A 26,702-nucleotide genomic window follows, 5' to 3' on the forward strand; every position below is an offset into this window, starting at 1 on the left:
CGTCGACTGCCGCCCAGATCTCTCTGCACCGGCCCCTTATGGATCCTCCTGCGGGTGGTGGGCCCACGGGAGGGCGGCCCCACGTCGCTCTTTCGGGCTGTGCCCGGCCGGGCCCCGTGGGGTAAGACCCGGCCACCAGGCGCTCGCCATGGAGCACCCATCCCAGGCCTGGCTCCAGGATGGGGCCCCGGTGACGCCGATCCGGGCGACGTAAACGGCCTTGTTCGTGTCGTCGTCATAAGAGGCTTCTGAACCGATCTTTGTCTGACCCGTCACCTAGGACCTGTTTGCCTTGGGAGACCCTACCAGGGGCATGAAGCCCCCGACAACATAGCTCCCGGGATCATTCGGGCACTCAAACCCCTCCACCACGTTAAGGTGTCGGTTCAAGGAAAGATCCCGAAAGAAAATCACATTCAGCTACAGCAGGGGAATCCAAACTATGGGGCCAAATACGGCCCTCTGACACATTTTTGTTGGCCCTCAGGCTTCTTGCTAAGTTGGCCCAAACAACAAAAAGTAGTACTTTTTACTGTAAAACTTTTTAACGTTAAACAAACCTAATATAAATATTAAAGGTGTGGAGGCGCATGGAAATTATGTCAAATGCTAAATTTCGAATGGTTCACTTCATTGTTGGGTTGTCTATGGCCCTCTGCCCTGTATAAGTTTGAAAATGCGGCCCTCTGTGAATAAAGTTTGGACACCCCTGAGCTACGTCGTCTTTGTGTCTCAGGCAAAGAATTTATCAGGGGTCAGCAGAATGTGTGTTGGGCAGTTTGAGGAGAGTAACAGTCTTCAGGGTAAATGGCTCCTCTATACCCCGGGCATCACAGCCAGCATCTCTAATATTCTGCTTTGTTGCATCAGTCGGTGACGAGACGGACAATTCCCCTAAGTTCTGTCCTTTGAACTTCACAGGCCTCACTTCTTAGTGATATGTTAAAAACTGGGCTAAAAAAAAGAAAAGAAAATGTTTATTGCTAAAAAATATGTATTTTTGTAACGCCCAAAATGACAGCAGCAGTTGTCTCGGAGGGCGATAGTAAAGAACGGATTAAACAATGTCCAGAGGGATGAGGAACGCTTGGACCCTCCTTCTCGGCCAGGAAAAAATCTACTTAAAATGACAGTGCGCCTTATAATCCAGTGTGCCTTATATATGGATGAATTCTGGCTGTGCTTTGAAGCGAGTTTGTCTGGTACACGTTTTGTTTCGCTTAATGCGCCTTATAGTCTGGTGCGCCTTATATATGAAAAATTATCAAAAATAGATAATTCATTGACAGTGCTTCTCATAGTCCAGTGTGCCCTATAGTGCATAAAATACGGTAATTGAAACCATGCATTGTTACTTTGAGCTGGGTCGCTTCTCAACAGATCTGACCTGTAACTAATGGCGTCACCTGCTTGTCTTATGGAGATAGATAAGTTTAATGTCAAACATTGGATGCAGTCTATTTATCACAGAATGTTTTTCCCTCATGTAGTTTAGCCTTAGTTTATGTCATATTTGGTATTTAAAGCCCAGACATGATGATGTTGAATTTACTGATGCTGCTGTTGCTATGTGTCGGCAGCTGTGCAGGGCTGCAGTACATGAGCCATCCTCTCCCTGTCTGCGCCTGAGTCATGTCTGAGGGCCGGACAGAGGAGCCATTGTGGCGCACTCCTCTCCCACCACAACTGAAAAACAAGTCTCATTGGAGAAAAATATTTATTCAACACACAGCAGATTAACCCAGGGATCTCCCAAGGCTAGTCTAATTAAGCATCCAACATCAAAAGCGAGGCCTCGGCCCTATTGCTTTGGTAAAATGGTTTAAAATGGTTTCCTTTTTTTCCCTTCTCTGCAAGTATACTGCTACCCCTACAATATTGGCTAATCTACATGAAACATCTTCATATTATACAATAACATCCACTACAAGATATGGAATGTTTCATTCTCATATAACAATACCCTGATTTTCCAATATATATTTTTTTCAGCCTCAAGTCGAGGCACAAATTTGGTTTCAAATGCAGGTTACTGTGTAAAACGTTTGTCCTCTATCACAATAAACAATATGAATACAACAGTATGAAACAATGAATATAGGAAATACAGATCCAATGTTTGAACTGTAGCTATCAGCCCCTCCTGCATGTGTGTTGGGAGTGGCTCATGGTGTTTTTTTCCAACACACAAATAAATGGTTGTGAGGGTCATAGTATTTGCAAAGTAGGAAAGCTGTTCTCTTGGAACTGTAATCTAGTGTTTATCGATGAGCATTGTCAGAAATTATTGGTCAAAGTGGATGTTGTTGTAATTAAAGAATTTGCCCAAGCATTGGCATGATCCCTTGTTTAAATTATGGCTTAACAGCATGAATAATGCAAATTTCAATCAGTCAATAAACTTGGTGGTACTTCTATAGCTACAGTTGCAATGAGGTATAGACTGACAAAATGACACAGCCAATCTATGCCAATACCAATCCATGACTCACACAGCAATATGCTCCTGGAGGGATGAAACCGCAGGTTCCTCTTCAGGTCGATAGTGGCTCTAACTACTACTGACTACAGTGCTGTTGATAAAATGGAATAGCTTATGCTAAATGAATAAACAATTTAAATATCACTTTTAAGAACAGTCCATTTGATCTGTCAAAGAGGAAACATTCACAAACCCTAGATCATTCTGCCATAGTATTATTTAGTTTCGTGCATACACTGGGCTGGGCCTGGTCAGGGTTGTCCCTCGATCGAAGGGGCTGATGACGCAGTGTGTAGCATTATGATTCATACGGCAGCTGAGAGAGAAAGTTCATGATTTAGCTCATGCAGGGAGAAGAGCCAGGTCTTCCTTCTTCCCAGAAATGATACAGGCACTTTGACGTCATAAGACATGTGCAGTAAAGTGGATATGAGGCATTTGCTTCTGCATTAGATTATTAAACATGATTATTATTTATGTCACAACACAGCATTTTCCCTGATTATCGGAACAATAATGTGCAATACATGCTCAACAGTTCATGCTTTCAGTCCCTAAGAAAGAAAAAAATAACTATTACACAGATTTTGGGTCAGAATTAGTTTACTTTGTTTAAAAATTTTATGATGTATAAAGAAATATTTTCCACGCATGTTATAAAGTAATCAGTAAAAGTTGAAGAAAACAATGTAGTACATAGATGAGAGTGCATAATTATTTATTAATCTTTATGTAAAAACCCATTGAGATCTAAATCTCTTTTAGAAAGGTAACGTGGGCCAAATATGTAATAAAAGGCATGCATAAAAGGGTAATAGAAATAACATAAGAAAATGGATGACACAAATTGCAATTTAGAACTGGAATGGACAAACAAAAAATGTAAAAAATATCACATTTGAAAATAGATACATTTGACTAAATTTGGACTAAATGGGGCTATTATTTTGTACTTTGTGTGCTTTAACATAGTTTCTTTGGATTCCTCACTTTCATATTTTTTTCAAAATTTGTTCTCTCTCGTCTTGTCTTGCTGTTGTTGTTGTTGTACATTTTTATCTAAAAAATAAACAAAAATAGCTTTGACTAAAGATAAATACAATTAACTAGCAAGGATCACGCCACAACAATGGAATATGAGAGAAAGTTGATTGATAATAGGGATGATGATAGATGGATGATGGATGGATGAGAGTTGGCTGGGTAGAGGCTCAGGATGAGGGCTCTCAGCCCAGCCCATTCAGAACCCCGCCTCCATAGATGGTGATGTTAAGTGAGTGGAGACGTGGTTGCTGGAGGAGTAGGAGGTTGAGGCGTGGTCCAGCTCCTGAACCTCAGTCAACGATTAACATTGTCAACTACATATATTGATTTAAAGTCTGTAACAACGATCCCTTTGCATTTTGAATAATCAGTGTGATTCAAAGTTCCTCTCCAGATACTCAAAAGGGTCAAATTCTTTTTCACATCTTGGAGAAGCTTCATACGTAATAGAGAAAAGCTTTTGTGTTCAAAATGACCGGAAAAATCACCACCTGACCAAAGAAGAAAGCAAATGAGAATGAAAATAATGAAAGAAGTAAGACATGTTCCACAGAATCATAATATTTGTCTGTGATATTTATGCAAAAATGATCATGCAAAAATGTGTATATCCCAGTAGTAAATATTTGCAATAAACCAAATGATTCATGATTCTTTTTGAACCCCATTTCTTATGTCACTGAAATGCCGATACTATCTTAAACTACTGATTGACCACCCACAATTTAGGAATGAAGATCATCACATATATGTTTTTCAATCCCTCTACAAGCTGCGTAACATCTGTTATGAAATTGACCTATCAACATCATTAAAAACTGGGCTGCTCAAGAAGCATTTAGGGAGAATATTTCTCCCTAATTCTTGAACATCACCCAGGAAGATGTTACTGCAGTATCTATGCTTCTCAAGATAGTCAGAAGTCTGAGAGCTTCCTGCTCCTCTGAGTCTCCTGTATCTGCGTCACTGGCCACTGATAGCATGACTTTACCAGCAGACTTCACTTGATGCTTTATCTCCACTCGAAACGGATGCATGCTAATACCGGAGGTCCGTTCCCTGACAAGGGACTGTGAGGGGACATAGGAATCAAACGCTCCTCAGTAATCGGAGCATTGGAAAGTGGAAATGTCAACAAGTCGCTGCTTTATTTAGCTGTCCGACTTACAGACCACATAAAAGGAAGTCTGTGTGGGTGTGGAGGAGATAAAACATCTTTCTGGGAAGTTGTAGATATTCTGATCAAAACACTGATAATTATTCAATAATATTTGAGAGCACTTTGCTCTCAAAATGCTGTCCTTCTGGTGGTCCCAAGAGTCTCTAAAAGCACAGTAGGAGGTAGAGCGTTTATGGAATCAGCTCCTATTCATGTTCAAGAGGCCGACACAGTCTTTTCATTTAATCCAGGCTTGAAATGGTCCTTTGAAATTGCTTATGGTCAGGCCATGGAAAAGAAATATAAACCTACAATTTCAGGTACGCTGCCCTAGAAGCAACTATGCTGGGGGAAGTGTGGCAGCTTGAGCACTATCCTCTGCTTCTGACTACTTATTCTATCAAACCATGTTTAATATTTAATTTCACTTGCTATCTGTTTATTGCCTTTTCTTCTTCTTCTCCTACTCCCCAGCACATACATGACCTGTGGACCCAGATGCTCCTCGAGTCCCTGGAGAAACTGTCTCTTCTCTATATGAACTGGTTCTCCTCCTGAGTGGGTCCAGCTCCACTGTCTCTCTCGCGTCCACCTGTCCGTCTGAGGGAGTCAGAGCTCTCCTTCACTGTGGAACTCCTCCAGGGTCTAAGGACAGGGGACACTGGGACCTTTAGCAAAGGACATGGGATGCTGGGACATTGCAAAGTCCCTATGAATATTGTTTATTCTGTTTTTCACTGTTGCCCCACCGAGACAACTAATGTTGTGATTTTGGGCGTTACAAAAATAAATTGGATTGAAATTACACCCATCTGCTTATTAAAAACTTTTATGTCATTGAGGCAGCTATTTCACTATCAAGCCTGCATGATGAGAAGGATGTTATGCCAAACTCTTCACCATTAAAAAAGACCCCCATTGAAAAAAAATTCAAAGTAAAAATGCAAATATTTCCAGGTTTTTGAAAAAGTTTTAACAAATAGTGACAAATTGACTTTAAAACAACCCCTTCCAACAAATACTAAACGATTCAACATATGTAGGGGGAATAATCTTTTCTGTGGAAAATTATCACCAAGTACTGGTACCTACAATCATGCAAGGTAAACAACGTGAAGTATGGTCATTTCAAAGGTTTCATCCATTAATGGACCTTAACGTTGTAAGCATTGTGTAAATGTTTGCAAATATGTATTAATAGGAGTTTGAAAGGAAGTTAAAGGGAAGCATTGGCATGGCATGTTACTGAAATGTTCTGACAAACAGATCTTGATCCCCATAATTGTGTTATGAAAGTTAATGAATAACAAACAAAGGCATAAAAGCAGCAGATAACAGAAATGAATTGGCCCCTGTTGTTCACATAGTGGTAATGCATTGCATTAGTAGACACAGGAAGTCTGGTGATTACACACTTGCACTGGGCTATCTCTTCTCTTCTGCCAACACACACACCACATGTTGGATGTGGAGTGATGACAGGGCCACATTGTATATATCAATCCCAGCCAGCAAAGTTCTTGTGTGTGACTTATAATTTGGACGTTGATGCTTTGCATCGACTGTCATCCGATTTCCACGTTGGATAGCTCCTCTTTTGTTACTGCAAAAACAATATACTAAATGCCATGATGACACAGCAGCAGGCCACCCACGGACTCTTTCGCTCTCCTACAGATAGAAAACAAATACAGCTGTAAACAGCGTTTAAATGGTCTTAAAACAATGTACACAAAAAGACGCACATTCTTACCTATTCTGGCACATTTCCAGAAAATACCTAGGAGTCTGGAGGAGGAAAACACATTTTGTTTGATTACATATTATAATATATTAACCATATACAATAACAATAAATCACAGTGATACATTAAAACAATGATTCTGATGCATTTAGTAAAATATTTCTTCTGTGAGGAGGAGAGGAGCATACCCAGTCTTGTTCTTGTCCAGAAGGCTGGGGGCCAGAGCTCTGATGTAGGCACAGGTACAGATCAGGAGAAGAATCACAGTAAGAAGTGACTGGAAGTTGAAAATGGCTGACTGAAAGGGAAATAAAGAAATAAGTAAATTTGAACATAACATCGCTTATTCGATTTCTGAAATACAATGATAAATGAAGTCGACGATCTTTCTAAATGTTGTAAGCTTAACAACATTAGTTTTAAGCATATTCTGGCCACTAGTGTTTACATACGTGGCACACCCATCTTAAAAGTTACACTTACTACACATTCTTAGCTCAACTATTTGAAGTGCCTGTAAATAGCCGAATTCATGTTTGAATTAAGGACAATATGCAAACAATGATTTAGGTATAAAGGTTTCAAAGCAATAATTAGTCAAAGAAGCTAACGCTAATGCTAACAAGGATTACAGTTTGTTGTCATTCTATCAAACCCAACAGTGTGCAGAGTGCAGGCTCCACGCAATACAAAACATCTTGCAAACTTAATATTTGGATTAATTTGGACAAGAGTATGAAACAAGCTTACCATGTTGTTGCGTTGCTTTTAATGGCGGTTAGCAGCCAAATGAAAAGGTGCATTTATCGCCACCTACTGTTGTTGTTGTTGTGTTACTTTTAATGGCGGTTTGTAGCCAACTGAAAAGGTGCATTTACCTATTGTAGTTGTAAGTCTTATAAGTATTCAAAGTGTTTTTTGTCGCGTTTCACAGCCACATCACACTTCCCTTTGGAAAACTTACGTTGCGTAAGCTGCTACGCACATCACGTCAGCACGCCGGGTTTCTGCTTCATGATTGGCTGGTTCCTCTCGGGGTTAAAGGTGAAGACTGAGCGGCACCAGAGCGCATGGACCATTGGACGAGGACTTCTGAACCTGTCACTTACACAGACACTTTGAGGGTCTGTGGCCTCTGTTTAGGTCATTCTGTGAGTATTATTATAGTGCGGGAGTAGCTTATGTTTTTATTACAGAAGTATTACACCAGTGTAGTGTCTTAATTACATCTAATTCAAGCCTTGTTTTAGATTTATAACGCATTAGAACGAGAAAACAATAGGTTCCTTGGCCACAGTTTATACTGTGCTCTTATTTATCACAAAGCCAACTATACTTACTCTGATGCTCTCAACTACACGTGCATTAACATAACATAATGCAGTTTATGTAGAATTAAACCTGCTTTGCACAATACCCTGTGGAAATACCCTGAACACTTTGAAGATGTCATAACCTCAGATGGAGCAAGAGCCACTTTCCCCTATTCATTACATTGGACTTTGCCATGAAATATCTCCAAAAAATCACAAATGTTGGACCAGTTGGTTTCTCTTTTTGAATAGACATAAGAAGTAGTAGTCCATTCCTGACAACAGTTTATTTCATTGGGCTGTTCTTCTGTCATTACCACAGGGTCATCATCCCTGCACAACAGATGTTACAGTAACTAATGAGTAGCTGGGCTTGTTTTATGAGGTTAAAGTTGACCCTTCCAGCCCCCTCATCCAGCAACAACCCCTCATTCACCTAGCCTCATCATTGTGAAGGTGCATCTGTTTGCCTATGAAGAATTTATAGATAAACTTGTTTTATTTGTCTTGAACATTTGATCCATAGGAACAGAAGAAAACTCAGAAAGGTTTGTCATTGTGACTTATGCTCAAGAGTCCAAAGGGGTTCATTTTCATTTTTTGTTAACATGTTCAACTTGGCCAACTTCTAATTAAACTGTCGTTTGCCTCCTTCCCCATGCACCCTGTATTTAACGGCGATGTCCCGTTCGCCTCTCGCTTCATGAGAAAGCAAGAATTATTGTGACTTAGCTGTCCGTCATCAATTAATAGTTCCTAGGTACTTAATTTCTGTTATTTAAATAACCAATGTCAGATCAAGAATAGTAAGAATGCATTTCCATTATTTTATTAAGATCATTGATCACAGTCACTGCCTGTTATTTTTTAAATGCATTTATAATGTATTAAATTATTAAAGCAAATAAAAGGCTTTCTGTTATAGATAATTAGTATGTTTGTTTATTGGCAGGTCTGACAGACATGAGGAGTGCTGTTCACCAGATCTTCATAACCAGTGACCCAAACATCCCATACTTCCTGCGGGTGGACTGGTCCGGTGATCTTAGTGCTGGTTTTACGCTCATTTTGACCAATGGCTCTGCGGCCTGGATTGGAGAAGGTAATGATTAATTTAGTCCTTTTAAATTTTTCATTTTTCTTTTGAAAAATGTATATCTTGACATGTACTGACTTTTAGCTGGAGATACATTTTTATTTTCCTTAAAAAAGATTGGCATCTGCAGGTGTACCCAATATTAAACTATACAAGGCTGGCCTTTATGGTGTCCGTCAGCGTTTTCTGGTTACCTACACACAGAAGTGCCTTTTCTATGATGGGACACCTGGAATATAACAGGTCCTTAGTCTTATTGAGGTCCATCTGCACAGTTGACAAGCAGCTTGTGGGTGCTTTGTGCAGGCTTCTGAATAGTCACTCTTTGTGTTTGATGTGTTAATTGTGACCCTCTGTGAGCAGCTGTGCATCAGCTGCAGCACGCAGCTGATGACAATCCCTCGACAAGTGTCATGTGAGATGTACTTGTATGTATCATACATTGCCACAGGTATTAGTAGTTCAATTCTATGATGGGTCATAGGGTTTCTTTCAGTGGCATTTTCAACTTGGTTGGCGTACTTAGATTAAATGAGTGAGGTGTGAAAAATGCCCTTGCCTATGAGTGCTTTCACATCATAATGAAATTGTGTTTAGGTTAGATTATTAGATCATAATATTACAAACTATTGTAGATTCTTCCTCCTAGTGATTTAAAATTAACGTAAAAGCTGTCTCTTTTAATGTTTAATAATATCTTGTTTAGTTTCTGAAGAAGAAGTCACAAAATGTGCCAAGGACACTGGAATCTCCAGAGAGGAGTACGTCCAAGAACTGCATAAGACTTTAATCCAAGATAAAAAAGAAAGGGGACCCGGAGAGAAGAGCACATATTCATTCCAATTCTCTTCAGATCAGCTAACGTATCAAAAGATGTCTGACAACGTCTTGGTAAGCAATACTACTCTTAATAATTACTTCATTACATATAACAGTGATTCATTTTGCTCCAATGATACATTTATGTTGATTTACTCTTTATAGAGTCTTGGTTGTTCTGAGGGAGGGTCAGAGAGAAGGGAGAACATGCAGTAAATTGTCAGAGTCGGTAATCAAACTCTTGACACTGCGGAGCCTGGCATACGTGTGCTGTACGTGTGCTGTAGCACACAACACCCCCATTTTTCATGAGCTGAACTCAAAAAAATAAACATTGTCTATACGCACAAATTACCAATTTCTCCTCAAATAATGTTCACAAATTTGTCAAAATGTGTGTTAGTGAACACTTCTCCTTTGCCGAGATAATCCATCACACCTCACAGGTGTGGTGTATCCAGATGCTGACAGTATGAATATTGCACAGATGTGCCTTAGGCTGGCCACAATAAAGGCCACTCCTTCACATAAAGTTGATCAGGAAGTTGATTGTGACCTGTGAAATGTTGGTCCACTCCTCTTTAATGGCTGTTGCTGGAAATTGGCAGGAACTGGAACTGTCTAAACATGCTCAGTAGGTGACATGTGTGCTGAGGGCGCCGTCCATGCAAGAGCTGGGATGTCTTTAGGTCCCAGGAATTGTGAACAGATCCTTGCAACATGGAGCCTTGCAACATGCTGCAACATGAGGTGATGGTTGTAGATGGCACAAAAATGGGCCATCAAAGAAATGCCTTGTGTTTGTTTTACAAAACATACGCCTGCCCATGCCACGACCCCACGGGCCACGCCAGCCACAGCATTGACATCACGCTGGTGGCCATCTGCCCTGAACAGTGAAAACTGCTATTAATTTGTCAACACACATTTTGACAGATTTATAAACAATATTTGAAAAAAAGTGAGGGGATTCTGGGTGTTCTGGGTTCTCCTTTACAAAATGTGCGTAAGTACAAACATTCTACTCACATGATTTTCCACGTTATGACTGTAATCCATAAAAAGACTTTACATAGAAATGAGCGGCCCGTTACAAAACTCAAAAGATCATTGTCAACCAAGATAAAGAAGGAGATCTGTGGTCCGAGAGATGAGAAATGAGCAAGTGTTAGGACGTTTGTGTTTTGACCGAGAATGATAATAATGTGTAGCCTGAATGCAGGTTAAGGCACTGGCAGTGGAAACCCAGGCCCAGTTGTGAATGTACTTGAAAGAGTTCAGGAGACTGAATATTACATTATTTTCCTTTGCATTGGTGGCTGTGCTAGCTGTTGTATCACAATCAGCTTTAGGAACAGGTCTTTTGGTTAAGGTTAAGGCTTTGGGACAGGTTGCTTTTGGATGAAATGCCAAACATTTAGGGAGAGTGCTGGACTTGAATGTGAAGCAGAATCCAAATGCTTCATATTGTGAGTCGTCTGAACTAAAGAAGACACCACAGAGTGACAGCTTCAGTGTAGAATAGGTCATGTCTCTCTGGGTGGATCTGGAATCGTCCTGGAGGAAGAAGGTCACTAGGGTTCTGGGACTGAGGTGTACTTAAAGGTGGCCAGAGGGAAAAAGCCAAGGCATGAGCACCCAACATATAATTGTAAATAGTTTGAGCAGACATTCTTTATGTTTAAATTCACACATTGAGCCACTTAAGACATATCTTGCTTTTTTTAGTATGCTCATAACTATAGTTAAGTGACATTTTGTTCACAGTAAGCTATTGGCCTATGACGGCCTAATGATCAAAATGGGACAGTTGATGTCCTGGTAAAAATGCAGGATTGTAAAGCCACATCTCTTCATAGGGAATTTCTCTATAGTTTTATTGTTGAGTCTTATTTTTTCCAAATAATTAAAACTACGTACATACTTGTGGGAGAGCATAGTTCAGAGTACTCAAGCCTCAGTCGCTGGACAGTACAGGATTACTCAAACATGAATCAATCTTAAAACAGATTTGATAAGCTATTGATGAGAAACATGGTATAACATGGTTTAAAATTCATTAAAGTTGATTTCGCATAATGGTTTTCCTTTAATGCATAAGTAAATCAGCATTGTTTTTGGGAGTCATATATCAAAAGAAAACAGCTGACCAAATGGATATATTTATATAATATAATTTTGATTGCATGAAAATAAGACCTTTGTAAAACAGAATACCAACTAGACAACTGCACTTTAAACAAGGTCTTAACAGGTTCTGTAAAGTGCAGCTTTTTACTTGATGATGCTACTTTCCTCTCAGCTGGACTTGGAGCTTTGATCGCTGTCAGGAGGATGTGTGTGGCAACAGTAAAAATGTATAAGGAGCAAAGAGACTACCACGACACAGCTGTTTCTTTTCTTCTCATTTTGTCTCTCCTTCGCTTTTGAGCCAGTCACAGGTTAAATGTGTAACATATTTTTGTGGCATGCAATTTAAATGAGACATGTTTCCTCTGACAATTGATGAAAGGGAGGTGGAAACTAAACAGATGGTGATATCACTGTGACAAAATTTATGAATATGACCCTGGTGGTAATGATGAGTGTAATGTGGTTGTTCTTAGCTGTAAAACTGTTGCTCCTCAGATGCTTCAGGTGAACATTAGTGACACAATTGACTCCTGTGAGCTTATTAACATACCAATCTGTCATTGATACAATAAATATTTGACTAGACTTGAGTTACTAGAGTCATTCGGAGAACTGTCTCATATTTATCAAAACATTCACGTAAATGTTCCTATCATATTTAATTAAAAAACTTGATGTAACAGATATTTCAACAGCAATGAAGTTCTCTAACCTGTTGTTGTCCCTTTTCCTAATTCTGTCAATATAATATATGGCGTTCTGCACCAGACACAGATTTATGGCGTTAGACTTTCCCACCAGTCGTTACTGTTGGGAAGTGCTGCTAATTGTCTATGTGCTGTGTTTAGCATGGCTTGTCTTTACCGTGGCCATTAGCCATGCAATGTGATGCTTGGAAAGAAACAAGCTACTTTCTAATGATTATATCAACTTTTATTTGTAGAGGTCATTGTAAAGATCAGAACGTCTGATCAACAATAAAATATAATACATTATAGAAAAATAACAATAAATACTCACTGAGATAATGGTATTTTGAATAAAGTGAATTTAGATTTATTGTTTCTAAAAATATAAACCTGAGATACTGTTGGTCTAATACCTTATTTGTCTCAGAGTGGACAATGTGACAATTTATTTTTGATACTGTCATTTTATTCAACATGTTCTACCAAATAAATCACTTACTTTATGAATACACTGTAGTTTCAGATCTTAAGAGCTGCAGCCTTTCTGGCTTAAACACTACAGTTTCTTTATCATTATCTTATATTTGCTGTTTGTGTAAGTCTGCAAAACGGTTTACAAACCCAACCTTTGTGAAATGTCCAATCTGGAATAAAAGCCCAGATGATGATGAAGGCCTTGTGTGTGGTGCCCTGTGTGGCATCCTGTTTGTTTTTTTCAGCTGCACACCTACGTTTCCCTTTCTCCATGGGCTTGACCTAAAGACTGATATCAGCCAAAGATACACAAACAAACAGACCACACACAGCAGCTCTTTGGATCAACTGAAAAATATCTGTTTAAAGCAATTAATGGGGTTCTATGTCGACCTGTCTACTTTAGTCTACTTATGTCATATCAGTGATATTGCTTTAAAAACCAACAAATAAAAACATGCAGATTCTGGTGTAGCTTTGGAGAAGCTGTGACCTCCCACTCGCTGCTAAAGCCTCCTGCAAGATGACCTTTCACTCAGCTCACACCCTAGTGGGCTAAACAGCAGCTTAAGAAAATACAACTAAACTCAACAAATGAAAAGAAAACAGGGATTGTTTTTTCTTCAATTTAATCCTTTCCTTAAACAACACAGTGTGGTACTGCTTAAGCTTTGCCCTGAAGTAGACAAAAAGCATTGACTCTGCTGCACCCAAAGACTAATGACAAAGAAGGGATATTAATGTCAAAAAGATGAATGGCTTAACTGAGGTACTGTCAGGCCCAGTGATTATAGCATGGCACTTTTCTACTGTAAATGTAGAAATATTACAGAACTCAGTGTCAAAGCTTCACATTAGCTGTTTGAATGTGGTGAATGACTAGTTTGCTTTGACTTGGAAGCACAAAAGTGGCTCAAAATGTCTACAATCATCCCCAAGCTCCCCGACTATTAGACCACTGTAAACCATGAGGTGAAATGAGCACAGGGTGGGCAATATCCACTAAAATTAATATCTCGATAGGCATTATGCAAATATAACTATATTTAGGCCCGAGCGCCACAAGCTGGCGAGAGGCCTATTAATCTCGTAAGGCCGTGCGAAGCACGGCTGCGAAAGTGCGCACGTAGTGCGCACGAAATCGAGCGCGAAGCGCTCGCCCACTTCCAAACACTCACTAACGCACTCCTTCACTCATGCACGCCCCGTGCATACTAATTAGTAGTAGGAAAATGGAACATTACCGTTTTAAACGGGCGAAGCCCGTGCAAAAGTGCGCACTAAACGAGCACTTTACATTGGGATGATTGGGATTCGCGGTCGTCATCCCCATATAAAGCACTCATTTGCGCTAAGTACCTCACGAATACGTTCCCCATCTCTTGCATGTTCCGTGCATATAAGCATGTAATGCAAAAATTGAACATTATTACTGTATAGAGGGCCAAAAACACAAAGTGGGCGGAGCCCACTCAAAATTAACGAAAGTACCCGTCAGTGACCAGGGACCCACACCATGAGGTAGGAAAGCGCGAGCGCTTTCCGAAAATGTATAGTTTATGATATTTGAAAAATGGGAAACATTGTTTTCGCATCGGAATATTATTAGGCCCGAGCCCCAGCAGGGCGGAGGGCCTATTGCTCCCGCAACGCTGCCGAAGGCAGCGTTGCAACTGTCTGACCAAACATGCGGGCGCAGCCCGCATGTTTGGTGCCCTGTCGCCCCTGGCAAGTACAGTGAACTAGCCCATGCCGAAGGCATGGATCATGCATACTTACTCCTGCTATGACAGAAATAGTCAACAATTTGTGAATGGGCGTAGCCCATTCACAAATTGTTGACAACAGCAGCGCGAAGCGCTGCATTCCTCCAAAAACCCTCCTGGCATCGTCCTGTACGCGAGAATCCATGCCGCAGGCATGGGCCATGCTTGTATCTGCTCAAATCAATGGAAGTCTATGGGGAGTGGGCGGGGCATCCCGACGGAATGGGGAGTGACGAGCGCGTAAGCGCTCGTAATGATGATTCCACCCCATGGCGGCATGGGGAAGGCTTAGAGCTTTCAAACGATGTATAATTTGTTGTTATAGTGGAAACGGCTATATTGTTTTTGCTAAAAATATTATTAGGCCCGAGCCCCAGCAGGGCGGAGGGCCTATTGCTCCCGCAACGCTGCCTTCGGCAGCGTTGCAACTGTCTGACCAAACATGCGGGCGCAAGTACAGTGAACTAGCCCATGCCGAAGGCATGGATCATGCATACTTACTCCTGCTATGACAGAAATAGTCAACAATTAGTGAATGGGCGTAGCCCATTCACTAATTGTTGACAACAGCAGCGCGAAGCGCTGCATTCCTCCAAAAACCCTCCTGGCATCGTCCCGTACGCGAGAATCCATGCCGCAGGCATGGGCCATGCTTGTATCTGCTCAAATCAATGGAAGTCTATGGGGAGTGGGCGGGGCATCCCGACGGAATAGGGAGTGACGAGCGCGTAAGCGCTCGTAATGATGATTCCACCCCATGGCGGCATCGGGAAGGCTTAGAGCTTTCAAACGATGTATCATTTGTTGTTATAGTAAAAACGGCTATATTGTTTTTGCTAAAAATATTATTATTATTATTATTAGGCCCGAGCCCCACCAGGGCGGAGGGCCTATTGCTCCCGCAACGCTGCCAAAGGCAGCGTTGCAACTGTCTTACCAAACATGCGGGCGCAGCCCGCATGTTTGGTGCCCCGTCGCCCCTGGCAAGTACAGTGAACTAGCCCATGCCGAAGGCATGGATCATGCATACTTACTCCTGCTATGACAGAAATAGTCAACAATTAGTGAATGGGCGTAGCCCATTCACTAATTGTTGACAACAGCAGCGCGAAGCGCTGCATTCCTCCAAAAACCCTCCTGGCATCGTCCCGTATGCGAGAATCCATGCCGCAGGCATGGGCCATGCTTGTATCTGCTCAAATCAATGGAAGTCTATGGGGAGTGGGCGGGGCATCCCGACGGAATAGGGAGTGACGAGCGCGTAAGCGCTCGTAATGATAATTCCACCCCATGGCGGCATCGGGAAGGCTTAGAGCTTTCAAACGATGTATCATTTGTTGTTATAGTAAAAACGGCTATATTGTTTTTGCTAAAAATATTATTATTATTTTTCTTGTTCTTCTTCAGCGCTTTGATCTCTAATTTGACCCCCTGAACATGCTCAAAAACTCACCAAACTTTGCCCAAAATTCAGAATCGGTGAAAAATTTTATTTTTTCTGGGCCATTTTTTTTTTCGTTAAAAAATGGCGCGACAGCGCCACCGACAAAAGTCAAAATACATTGCGCCTATGGGAGACGCCCCGAGGTCAACTTTGGCGTAAAGCTACGAAATTCGGGACACGCATTCCTCTCGTGAGGATAAACAAAAAAAAACATTGTGGCCACGCCCCCAAACTTACCCTATGGCCGCCATCTTCCTTTGAAAATGAAAACAAGCTGAGTTAGCCATTTTGTTTACGTCAAACTTTGACGAACTCCTCCTAGGGCGTTTTGCCCACCGACTTCAAAATCGGCGTACGTCCTCTGGACAAGTGGGGCATCTAAAGTTATTCAATTTTTTGAGATACCTTTTACGGTCTGTGTGCGGCGCAGCCGCAAAGTTGGACAACTTATTTTGGAATATTGCAGGTCTAAAAATTGCTCCCATTTGATCAAAACCAGTCCGATTAGGACCAAATTTGAATCAGTTGTTAAACTTTCTAGTTTGGACCAGTTTAGGCTGACAAAATTGAAATGGCAGTGATAGCGCCCCCTACAGAGTGACCTTTAAATTAACATTGAAGGTCAAAAATTAGTTTTACCAAAATTGTCTAAACTTTACCCAAAATTCTATTTTGCCGTCCCGATCACAAAAGCCAATCACAAAAATGCCTAAATTTTTACGCCGTAGTCGTAGCGATGACAGAAACCTCCCATGTTATCCCTATGGGAAAACCACAAAATCTCTCAAATTACCACATTTTTATGTTTTACACTTTAACGAAGTCCTCCTAGTGCGTTTTGCCCACCAACCTCAAAATCGGTGTACGTCCTCTAGACAAGTGGTGTATCTAAAGTTATCCAAATTTTAAGGATAACTTTTACGGTCTTTGTGCGACGGAGCCGCAAACGTTTCCCAGAATTCTGACTATTTGGCCTTCAGAGTGGCCTATAAACAATAGAGTTTTTCCAAATGACATGATATTTTGAACAAAATTCTAATTTGCCATCCTGATCATAAAAGTATGAGAGCCAAAGTCATATTTTGTACGGCGTAACCGTAGCGTTGACAGAAACATCCCATGTTATCCTTATGGGAAAATCGTAGAATCGCTCAAATCACCACATTTTTACGCTTCACACTTTAATGAACTCCTCCTAGGGCGATTGTCCGATCAAGTTCATATTTGGAGAATATCATCTACACAAGCGGGGCATCAAAACTTACCCATATTTTGATTCTAAGTGCTACGGTCTCTGTGTGGCGGACCCGCAAATATATGTCAGAAATGGGAAAACAGCGAAATCTCTAAAATCACCACATTTTTACGCTTCACACTTTAACGAACTCCTCCTAGGGCGATTGCCCGATCAAGCTCATATTTGGGGAAAATCATCTACACAAACGGGGCATCAAAAGTTATCCATATTTTGATTTTAAGTGGTACGGTCTCTGTGCCGTGGAGCTGCAAATATACTGTCACAAATGGGAAAAACGCCAAATCCTTGAAATGTTCACATTTACGCTTCACACTTTAACAAACTCCTCCGTGGGCAATAGCTCGATCAAGCTTTACTTTGGGAAAAATCATCTACACAAGCGGGGCATCAAAAGGTATCCATATTTTTATTCCAAGTGCTACGGTCTCTGTGCGGCGGCGCAGCAAATTTGACTGACACTTGTGTTCATTTGCACTGGATTGGCCATGTCCAATGTGTCGCCGTCTGTCAAGTTCTTTTTTTATTCAAGACACAATAAGGGCGCCATCTTTATCAAGTCAAAAGCGCAGAGTCGGAAGGCCGGCGGCCCGCGAGGGCCGTTGGATGCCGCTTGCGGCTTTAATTATTTTTATTTTTCTTGTTCTTCTGCTTTTTGAGCTCTAATTTGACCCCCTGAACATGCTCAAAAACTCACCAAACTTTGCCCAAAATTCAGAATCGGCGAAAAATTAGATTTTTTCTGGGCCATTTTTTTTTTCGTTAAAAAATGGCGCGACAGCGCCACCGACAAAAGTCAAAATACATTGCGCCTATGGGAGACGCCCCAAGGTCAACTTTGTTGTAAAGCTACGAAATTCGGGACACGCATTCCTCTCGCGAGGACAAAAAAAAAATATTATTGTGGCCACGCCCCCAGACTTACCCTATGGCCGCCATCTTCCTTTGAAAATGAAAACAAGCTGAGTTAGCCATTTTGTTTACGTCAAACTTTGACGAACTCCTCCTAGGGCGTTTTGCCCACCGACTTCAAAATCGGCGTACGTCCTCTGGACAAGTGGGACATCTAAAGTTATCCAATTTTTTGAGATACCTTTTACGGTCTGTGTGCGGCGCAGCCGCAAAGTTGGACAACTTATTTTGGAATATTGCAGATCTAAAAATTGTTCCCATTTGATCAAAACCAGTCCGATTAGGACCAAATTTGAATCAGTTGTTAAACTTTCTAGTTTGGACCAGTTTAGGCTGACAAAATTGAAATGGGCGCGATAGCGCCCCCTACAGAGTGACCTTTAAATTAACATTGAAGGTCAAAAATTAGTTTTACCAAAATTGTCTAAACTTTACCCAAAATTCTACTTTGCCGTCCCAATCACAAAAGCCAATCACAAAAATGCCTAATTTTTTACGGCGTAGTCGTAGCGATGACAGAAACCTCCCATGTTATCCCTATGGGAAAACCACAAAATCTCTCAAATTACCACGTTTTTATGTTTTACACTTTAACGAAGTCCTCCTAGTGCGTTTTGCCCACCAACCTCAAAATTGGTGTACGTCCTCTAGACAAGTGGGGCATCTAAAGTTATCCAAATTTTAAGGATAACTTTTACTGTCTCTGTGCGACGGAGCCGCAAACGTTTCCCAGAATTCTGACTATTTGGCCTTCAGAGTGGTCTATAAACAATAGAGTTTTTCCAAATGACATGATATTTTGAACAAAATTCTAATTTGCCATCCTGATCATAAAAGTATGAGAGCCAAAGTCATATTTTGTACGGCGTAACCGTAGCGTTGACAGAAACATCCCATGTTATCCTTATGGGAAAATCGTAGAATCGCTCAAATCACCACATTTTTACGCTTCACACTTTAATGAACTCCTCCTAGGGCGATTGTCCGATCAAGTTCATATTTGGAGAATATCATCTACATAAGCGGGGCATCAAAACTTATCCATATTTTGATTCTAAGTGCTACGGTCTCTGTGTGGCGGACCCGCAAATATATGTCAGAAATGGGAAAACAGCGAAATCTCTAAAATGACCACATTTTTACGCTTCACACTTTAACGAACTCCTCCTAGGGCGATTGCCCGATCAAGCTCATATTTGGGGAAAATCATCTACACAAACGGGGCATCAAAAGTTAGTCATATTTTGATTTTAAGTGGTACGGTCTCTGTGCCGTGGAGCTGCAAATATACTGTCACAAATGGGAAAAACGCCAAATCCTTGAAATGTTCACATTTACGCTTCACACTTTAACAAACTCCTCCGTGGGCAATAGCTCGATCAAGCTTTACTTTGGGAAATATCATCTACACAAGCGCGGCATCAAAAGTTATCCATATTTTTATTCCAAGTGCTAAGGTCTCTGTGCGGCGGCGCAGCAAATTTGACTGACACTTGTGTTGATTTGCACTGGATTGGCCATGTCCAATGTGTCCCCGTCTGTCAAGTTCTTTTTTAATTCAACACACAATAAGGGCGCCATCTTTATCAAGTCGAAAGCGCAGAGTCGGAAGGCCGGCGGCCCGCGAGGGCCGTTGGATGCCGCTTGCGGCTTTAATTCTTTCTTCTTTCTTCTTCTCGGGACCAACCCCCCTATTTTTCACCCAGTGAACATTGACGAAAAGTCACAAAAATGTTCACACCTCTAAAAATCGTGCCTCTCTACATTCTGGCTATTTCCCTTTTCTAAAATAAAAAAAAATTGGCGCGTCAGCGCCCCCAAATGTACCAAAAATGCATTGAGAGATGGGAAATGACCCAAAAAAAATCTGATCGTAGAATCATGAAATTTGGCGCAGAGGTAGATGGTGACAAGAGAAGTAAAAAATATTATTACGGCAACGCCGTCCGCCCAACCAAATGTCGGCCATATTGCTTCAAAAATGGCTAAACATGATTTTGGAGTTTTTCCAAACGTCGTACTTTTACGAACTCCTCCCAGGGCGTTGGCCCTAAAAAGCTGAAATTTGGTGAAAATGCTACTGAGGAGTGGGACATCAAAAGTTATCCAAATTACATTGATACCTCTCACGGTCTCTGTGCGGCGAAGCCGCAAACTGTAGCTAGAATTTCAGAAATCTCCCATATTTAAAATTTCTGCCGTTTGCGCAGATAAAGTCCGAATTGCGTCAAATTAGAATCAGTTGTTAAACTCTTTGCCCTAAACCCACTTGAAGTGAAATAAATTCATTTGGCGCCACAGCGCCCCCTACAGATTTTATATGGAGGTTAAATGTTTAGTTTTGCGAAATTATATGAAATTTGACACACAACTCAATTTTAGCATCCCCATCAAAAAAGTCAATGAGAGCCATGTCATAATTGTTATGGCGTTGCCGTAACGATGACCGAAACCTTCCATGTTATTCCAATGGGGAAATCGCCAGAACATGTTTACACTTTAGACTTTCACAAACTCCTCTCAGGGCGTTAGACATATTAACCTGAAATTTGGTGAGACTCATCTTCAGGGGTGGACCATCAAAAGTTATCCACATTTTTATTCAAAGAGTCACGGTGTCTGTGCGGAAAAATAAAATTGCTTTTTGATGGTAAAACAAAGGGGAGAAGATGTGACAGCGTCACAGATTCAGCAGTAGGCGTAATAAAAGGACAATTGGGGCGCGTTAGCGCCCCCTCCTCTTGCGGCGTGGCGGCGGTGTGGCGGCGGCGTGGCGAGGGCCGATCATTGCCGCTTGCGGCTATATTTACAAGTTACTTTCACAATGCATCAGGAATGTGCTATCATGTTTCCTGTAAATGATTGAGGTTCAAGCACAAAACATGAATAGCCCATAAAATGAACCTCAAAAAGGCAGAAATATCAGAAGATTACACTAAACGTTTCTGTTCATTTAACTTTTCTGTAATTTTTAATTGTTATATTTATAGAGCGTAACTTAAACACTAATAAATGTAATGGATTATTTTAGGTAATGTATACAAGGATTACGAATCGCAAAAGAATTTAACCTGAATTGGTAAATTGCAGGAGTTGCTTTTATAACTACGTCTGGGGCCCCTTTAAGTGAGCGAAGGAAGTTTTTTTTTACAAAATAAAAAAAGTCAATTCTACCAACTGCTTGCTAATATTTTGTTAATAAATGTCCTGTAGTTTAGACCTTCACAACGTCTGAAATGCCTGCCAAAGTTTATACTTTGGTCTGCCCTCAAATGTTAGTGTTGGTGATGGACGTGATTAAAATGAGCACCGAACCAAATGCTGATTGTAATATAAATCACAAATCCGCTCGCATTTGCAGCGCTGGGCAGAAAAATCGCATTCTGTAAATCCTTGTCGTCAATCAAACCCATTCTGAACAAAGTGAAACTTATGACCCACGCGGGGCTGTAGTTGAATGTCCGCTCATGCTCATGTGCAGGGAGCAAACAGCTGTGACACTTGTCAGGACACAATGACAGGAATTTTATGGGTCTGTTTGAAGACGTAGACTTCATTATTAATGGTTTATGACCTCTATTAGGGCCGAAGAGGATTTAGCAGCACGTAGAAGTACAAGTAGTGCTGGCAAAATGTCATTAAAGTAAAAGTATGAAGTACCTGGCCTGTAATACTCAAAGTCCTGGTTAGTTTTTGTGCAGTGTTAGTAGCCTCTGAGTAGGACTGTAGGGCTTTAATCGTTTGGTCGATTAATTGGTCGATGGTGTCTTAGTCGATCAAACTTACGTATTATTAACGACTATTTTGTTCATAAAGATGATAAAGATGTATGTGTGCATCAGTAGAAGGAGAAGGCATGGAGTGAGTTAGCTGGAGTTTTTGGACAGATGTTTAAAAGTACTTCTCTGTTTACATAGTAAGTTTAGATGGTAATCATTTTGAGATTACTTGATTCGTTTAACAATTTAAAGCTGAATAGTTTAAACTGGAATCCACATTGTCTGTGCTGTTCTGTTCAGTTAAGTGAAGTGGTGTTATGTGTGTTTGTAGAAATGACAGTGGATATAGACTCTTTTGATTTTCTTATTACAATTACCGTACATGATTAAGAAACAACTCAAAGAAAGTACAGTACAGTAACATGGGTATTTGCCATTAGTTACTTCACACGCCTGTTTGGTATAAATGCACAGTATATAATGTTTCCCAGCGTTGTTTCAAAATGACTAATATTGTTTAACAATAGTTTGATTGAGCACAGCATCTGAGTCAACAAAATATTGGAATTATATTTTGCATTTTTTCAGCGTCCACTCTGGCTGTCCTCCACAAAATGAATCAAAAGAGGAATGTTTGATTACACCTAATACGTAGCTGCGATTCAGATGTGTCATCAAAGAGGAACCGAGCAGAGGAAACTTGAGTGACTCAGAGCTAAACGCTGAATCCATCCTGGATCTCCCTCAGACAGAGAAACACACTCATCATTCTTGAAAGTGTCAGACTTCAGACATATTCTGATGTCATCTTTGACACCTTCTTTTTTGGAGAAGATCTTGAAACAACACTGAAGTGCCAGTGCTTACTCATGTATAGCAGCTTTATTTGAATGTTCTCAAACAAGTCGCTTTTATAGCACAACTGAACTGCGTTATCCCCTGAAGCTCGTTTTGAAGCAGCCACAATCTGAGGAGGACACTTAGCATTACACTCTGCATTACTGATTGATTGATTGATTGATTACTTCAAACCCATTCCCTATCTAAATTTGTAACTGTATTTATCTGCATGGTTGTCTTAGCGACTCCCTGCATCTGTGAATGTTATCAATGTAATCTTGTGTTGGTTGATCTGTGTAAAGCTTTGTTCCTCCTTTCCCTTAGGTAAAGTTGGGCTCTGTGGAGCTACAGCCAGCTCCGGACTCCCTGGAGCTAAACCAGGAGATGATCAGTCAATCCCTAAAGCGCAATTTAGATCTGGAGGCAACAAACTCTCAGCTTTTGGAGGAGAATTGCAAACTCCAACAGGAACACAGACACATTCTTAAAGAGTAAGCTACTGTATATTTTTAACTTTACCAAGTATAAAAAAGCTCCTCCTTTCTATTTTGTTCGGAGAAAGTGGTATTGATATAGTCATTTGAAAGTAGTAGAAAGTTTGGATGCACCACCCAGTTACCCACTGGTCGTGTGATTTCTGGGAGTTGTATTACATCGGTTTCATTAGTCATAATTTGGACATACATATTTTTGTGACTAATGCTTATGAATCATACAACACGGCTGATTCAAAGACAATAAAGCCCCAGTAAGTAACGTTTTAAAGTTTATTTATTTTATTTTTTATGTTTTTATTACACTAAAAGTCAAAAACATGCATCCTTACTGTGAGCGAGTGGCAAACCTCAAACCTGACTCTTTCTTGTCCAGAAGGAGCTTTACCTGCTTGTTTCCATGGCATCAAAAGGATCCATCTCCATAATGAATATTCAAAACTTTCTATTTCCATGGAATCATCCAGTTAATGTTCCTCCCCGAGAAATGTACATGCTGTTGCTTTAAATATAAAACAAATATTCGTTTTTCCAGGCTGAACCTTCATGTCAAAAATAAGAACAATCTGGAGAAGCAAATGTATTCTCGTTTTGTGCTGATCCTCAATGACAAAAAGTCCAAGATCAGGGAGCTGCAGGAGAATGTCCGAGCCCTGCAACGGACAAGTGACCAACCCAAAGCCAAAGTCAGAAGACAAAGGTTCGCTTCAACATTTCTACTTCAACAGTAAAGACCGTTGCGACAAACACTTCTCGTATAGTTTTTTTTAAATAGTTTTTGATTCTTTTAGGGCTTCGTCTGGTGATGACGACGACAACAACAGCCTGGACACAAGCCACTTTCAAGATCCAACCCTTCTTATCACAGGTACTCGAGGTTTTGTATTTGTGTTTTCTCTCATTTTACACATAAAATGAATCCGTACGCACTGTTTTGTTTTGTATGTGTGGTGGGGCTGCATTTTGGTCTTCCTCATGATGTCATAGGTCATCCATTCAGTAATGAAGCCAATGTTTAGGCCTTTGCTCCACTACAGCTTTTACTGTCTAATAAAGAGGAGAGTTGGATGTAATTGATGGAGATTTAAACAAACTAAAAGCACACAAAGTCATTACGGGTGGAAGCAGAGTTCTGGGAATCTTCTTGATTTTGAGTCGAAAACCTGCCGACCAACGTCAGCAGTGATTGTTTCAACACGACCTACAGTGAGGTGGTCTTGCATCATGGGGCACAAGTGTGACGTTATACGAGCTGATTCAGACCCCCTCTAAAATTGTCAGTGCAAGGCTTCCATTGTTCTCTCAATGGCTGCATCTGTCTTTATGCCCAGGAGCACCATTCATTTAGGAAATGGGCTAGTTTATGTTTTTAGTTCACACTAACTGTCCTTATGGCACGCGTTAGTACCTTCAGCGAGGGATTTGTCATTCTTACTCCTGGTTCTTTCTCTTTGTTTGCTGGTTTGTAGGTTGTAACAATCCAGATAACCAAAGCAATTTGATCATGGATATTTATGCCACATGTATTGTTTGTCTGTATAGGTTTATTTTATGTCCACTCTATGTAAACTTCACCAGTCAGCTTACATTGACCCTAGTGGAGCCGTTTGCTTCAGGCTATTGTGTCATACTACACAACACTGATAAGGAGAGGAATGATGAGGAATTAGAGTGTTTGACCTGTACCATCAAAGTGCAATACTTTTACCCTGGAGTGGAGCAGAGGGCTCCAAGTGTTACTTAAATGATTAGTGACACTTGAAGAGACATGAGCAATTATAGATGTACATTTTTATAAAAAGCAGTTATGCTCCCATCAAGAATCTGTTGACAAATAATTTTCTCAATAAGATTGTGTGTAGGTGGTTGTACCTTAAGGCTGCGTCAAACGCCTGGATCTGATCTACTGGAAGGAATGCCAGATTTACTCTGATAAAGCCTGTATGTAGGTGTTAAAAGTTTATCTATTACACCATTTACATAAACGCGATACTTTTTGGGAAATGGGAATACTTTCAACGTGAATCTATAATGCTATGTAACTGGCACTCAAAAATGTACTGTATTTGTGTTTTTAGGTCGAAATCTGGTATGCCATGGGATTCCTGTTAGCCAGAGTTTTTCTTCTGAAGCAAGTTCACAACCAGATCCTCAGTACTGAGGTATTAACTCTCTGGACTGAAGAATTCACATAATAACCACAGAAACCATCAACAAGTCCTTTTGAGACTAAATCTTTAAATAAAAACAGCTTCCTCAGCCACGCTTTTACCATTAAACTTCAAAGTCACTTGAAAATAATTAGTATGTGTCTAAAATTATTGACTGTAGTATCTTCTATGATGTCCAATGGATGTGGTGTGACTTACATTGTGTTGGTGGACATGTTTCTGAAGTTGCTGTATGGAAGCAATTAATTGGACTTAATGTTTTCCCTTCAGCCCCTTGGATTTGGATCAGGATTTAACAACAACCAGTCATCAAACCACCCTTTTATACCAAACTCTTCATGGAATTTCACAAGATCTTTTTATTTAGTTTTATTAAGTACCTGTAGCATTAATGTTTTTCCCTTTTTCATTCTTGAAAACCAATCATAATGGGACTTTATTATTTCACTCTTCCTGCAACTACTCTTGTTCCCGAGGTCATCACAGTGTCTTGAACCTCTACAGCTCCTCTGACTTCAGGACCTCACTGTGTCGTCCATCGTTATCTAGATGTGAGTGGATGACCACGGGTGGCTGCAGGGATAATCCTACAACACACGCTTTACACCTTTAATAATCCCTATAAGAATGTCTCACTCACATACAGGACATCGTTGCATCAAAGACTTTTTCTATTTAAGTTCAGTAGGTTCTTTGGCGTTATACATGCAAGTTATACAAATGATTTAGATCAGATGAATGCTACTAACTGCTGTTTACTACTTTAAAATGTCCAAATGTAAAGCCCAAAACATTTGATCATATTCACTCTATCATCTATATAGCACTTTTACTACTGACATTTTCCTTAAGTGTTTGTGGTCAGGGGACTTTTACAAACTTTTAACCATGTTATAATTGTTTTGTTTGTCTCATTTTCCTACTACATTACTTACTTTGAGCCATTTTTATTCTTCAGCATTCAAGATGCCGTCAATTCAAGTCATTATAGATCAATATTGTAATTTAACAAAAAAATGTGCTGTGTTTAGCATGGCAAAAAAAAAACCTAACTATATAGCAGACAACCTAATCTTCATCTACACTCTTAATCATTTAGTAGTTTGTGACGTCTATGTGATTTGGAGCCTCATTACCAAAGCTTAAA

General features: G+C 40.5%; 2 protein-coding genes across 3 annotated transcripts; one reads left to right on the forward strand and one right to left on the reverse strand.

The window, feature by feature from the left end:
• Positions 1-5,635: 5,635 nt before the first annotated feature.
• On the reverse strand, positions 5,636-6,786 carry tmem167a (transmembrane protein 167A). Its single transcript, XM_072433768.1, has 3 exons — positions 6,619-6,786; positions 6,439-6,473; positions 5,636-6,356 (listed from the first exon to the last, which is right to left on the reverse strand). Exons 1-3 carry the CDS (start codon positions 6,768-6,770, stop codon positions 6,286-6,288), a joined length of 258 nt encoding a protein of 85 aa, XP_072289869.1. The 5' UTR covers positions 6,771-6,786; the 3' UTR covers positions 5,636-6,285.
• A 651-nt stretch (positions 6,787-7,437) lies between these two features.
• LOC140347374 (DNA repair protein XRCC4-like) lies at positions 7,438-26,379 on the forward strand. Of its 2 annotated transcripts, none has more exons than XM_072433800.1 (8): positions 7,438-7,581; positions 8,696-8,845; positions 9,546-9,730; positions 23,215-23,381; positions 23,920-24,084; positions 24,176-24,252; positions 25,463-25,546; positions 25,826-26,379. In XM_072433800.1, exons 2-7 carry the CDS (start codon positions 8,707-8,709, stop codon positions 25,543-25,545), a joined length of 816 nt encoding a protein of 271 aa, XP_072289901.1. In that variant the 5' UTR covers positions 7,438-7,581; positions 8,696-8,706; the 3' UTR covers position 25,546; positions 25,826-26,379. The 2 variants fall into 2 exon arrangements, with proteins under 2 accessions (XP_072289901.1, XP_072289902.1); XM_072433801.1 differs by lacking the exon at positions 7,438-7,581 and adding an exon at positions 8,050-8,199.
• The last annotated feature ends 323 nt before the right edge of the window (positions 26,380-26,702 follow it).

The sequence above is a fragment of the Eucyclogobius newberryi genome, unplaced genomic scaffold (genome assembly GCF_026437365.1).
Source record: "Eucyclogobius newberryi isolate DKJ021-1_F unplaced genomic scaffold, fEucNew1.0.hap1 SCAF_6, whole genome shotgun sequence".
NCBI lineage: Eukaryota > Metazoa > Chordata > Actinopteri > Gobiiformes > Gobiidae > Eucyclogobius > Eucyclogobius newberryi.

Excerpts from the sequence above, each read along its gene's own strand:
- LOC140347374 (XM_072433800.1), top strand. The coding sequence starts at position 8,707 with ATGAGGAGTGCTGTTCACCAGATCTTCATAACCAGTGACCCAAACATC. Across the intron at positions 9,731-23,214 it reads AGATGTCTGACAACGTCTTG|GTAAAGTTGGGCTCTGTGGA; the intron begins GTAAGCAATACT and ends CCTTTCCCTTAG. Across the intron at positions 24,253-25,462 it reads TCCAACCCTTCTTATCACAG|GTCGAAATCTGGTATGCCAT; the intron begins GTACTCGAGGTT and ends TTGTGTTTTTAG.
- tmem167a (XM_072433768.1), bottom strand. The coding sequence starts at position 6,770 with ATGTTATGTTCAAATTTACTTATTTCTTTATTTCCCTTTCAGTCAGCC. Across the intron at positions 6,474-6,618 it reads CTGGACAAGAACAAGACTGG|ACTCCTAGGTATTTTCTGGA; the intron begins GTATGCTCCTCT and ends TTCCTCCTCCAG. Across the intron at positions 6,357-6,438 it reads CTGGAAATGTGCCAGAATAG|GAGAGCGAAAGAGTCCGTGG; the intron begins GTAAGAATGTGC and ends TTCTATCTGTAG.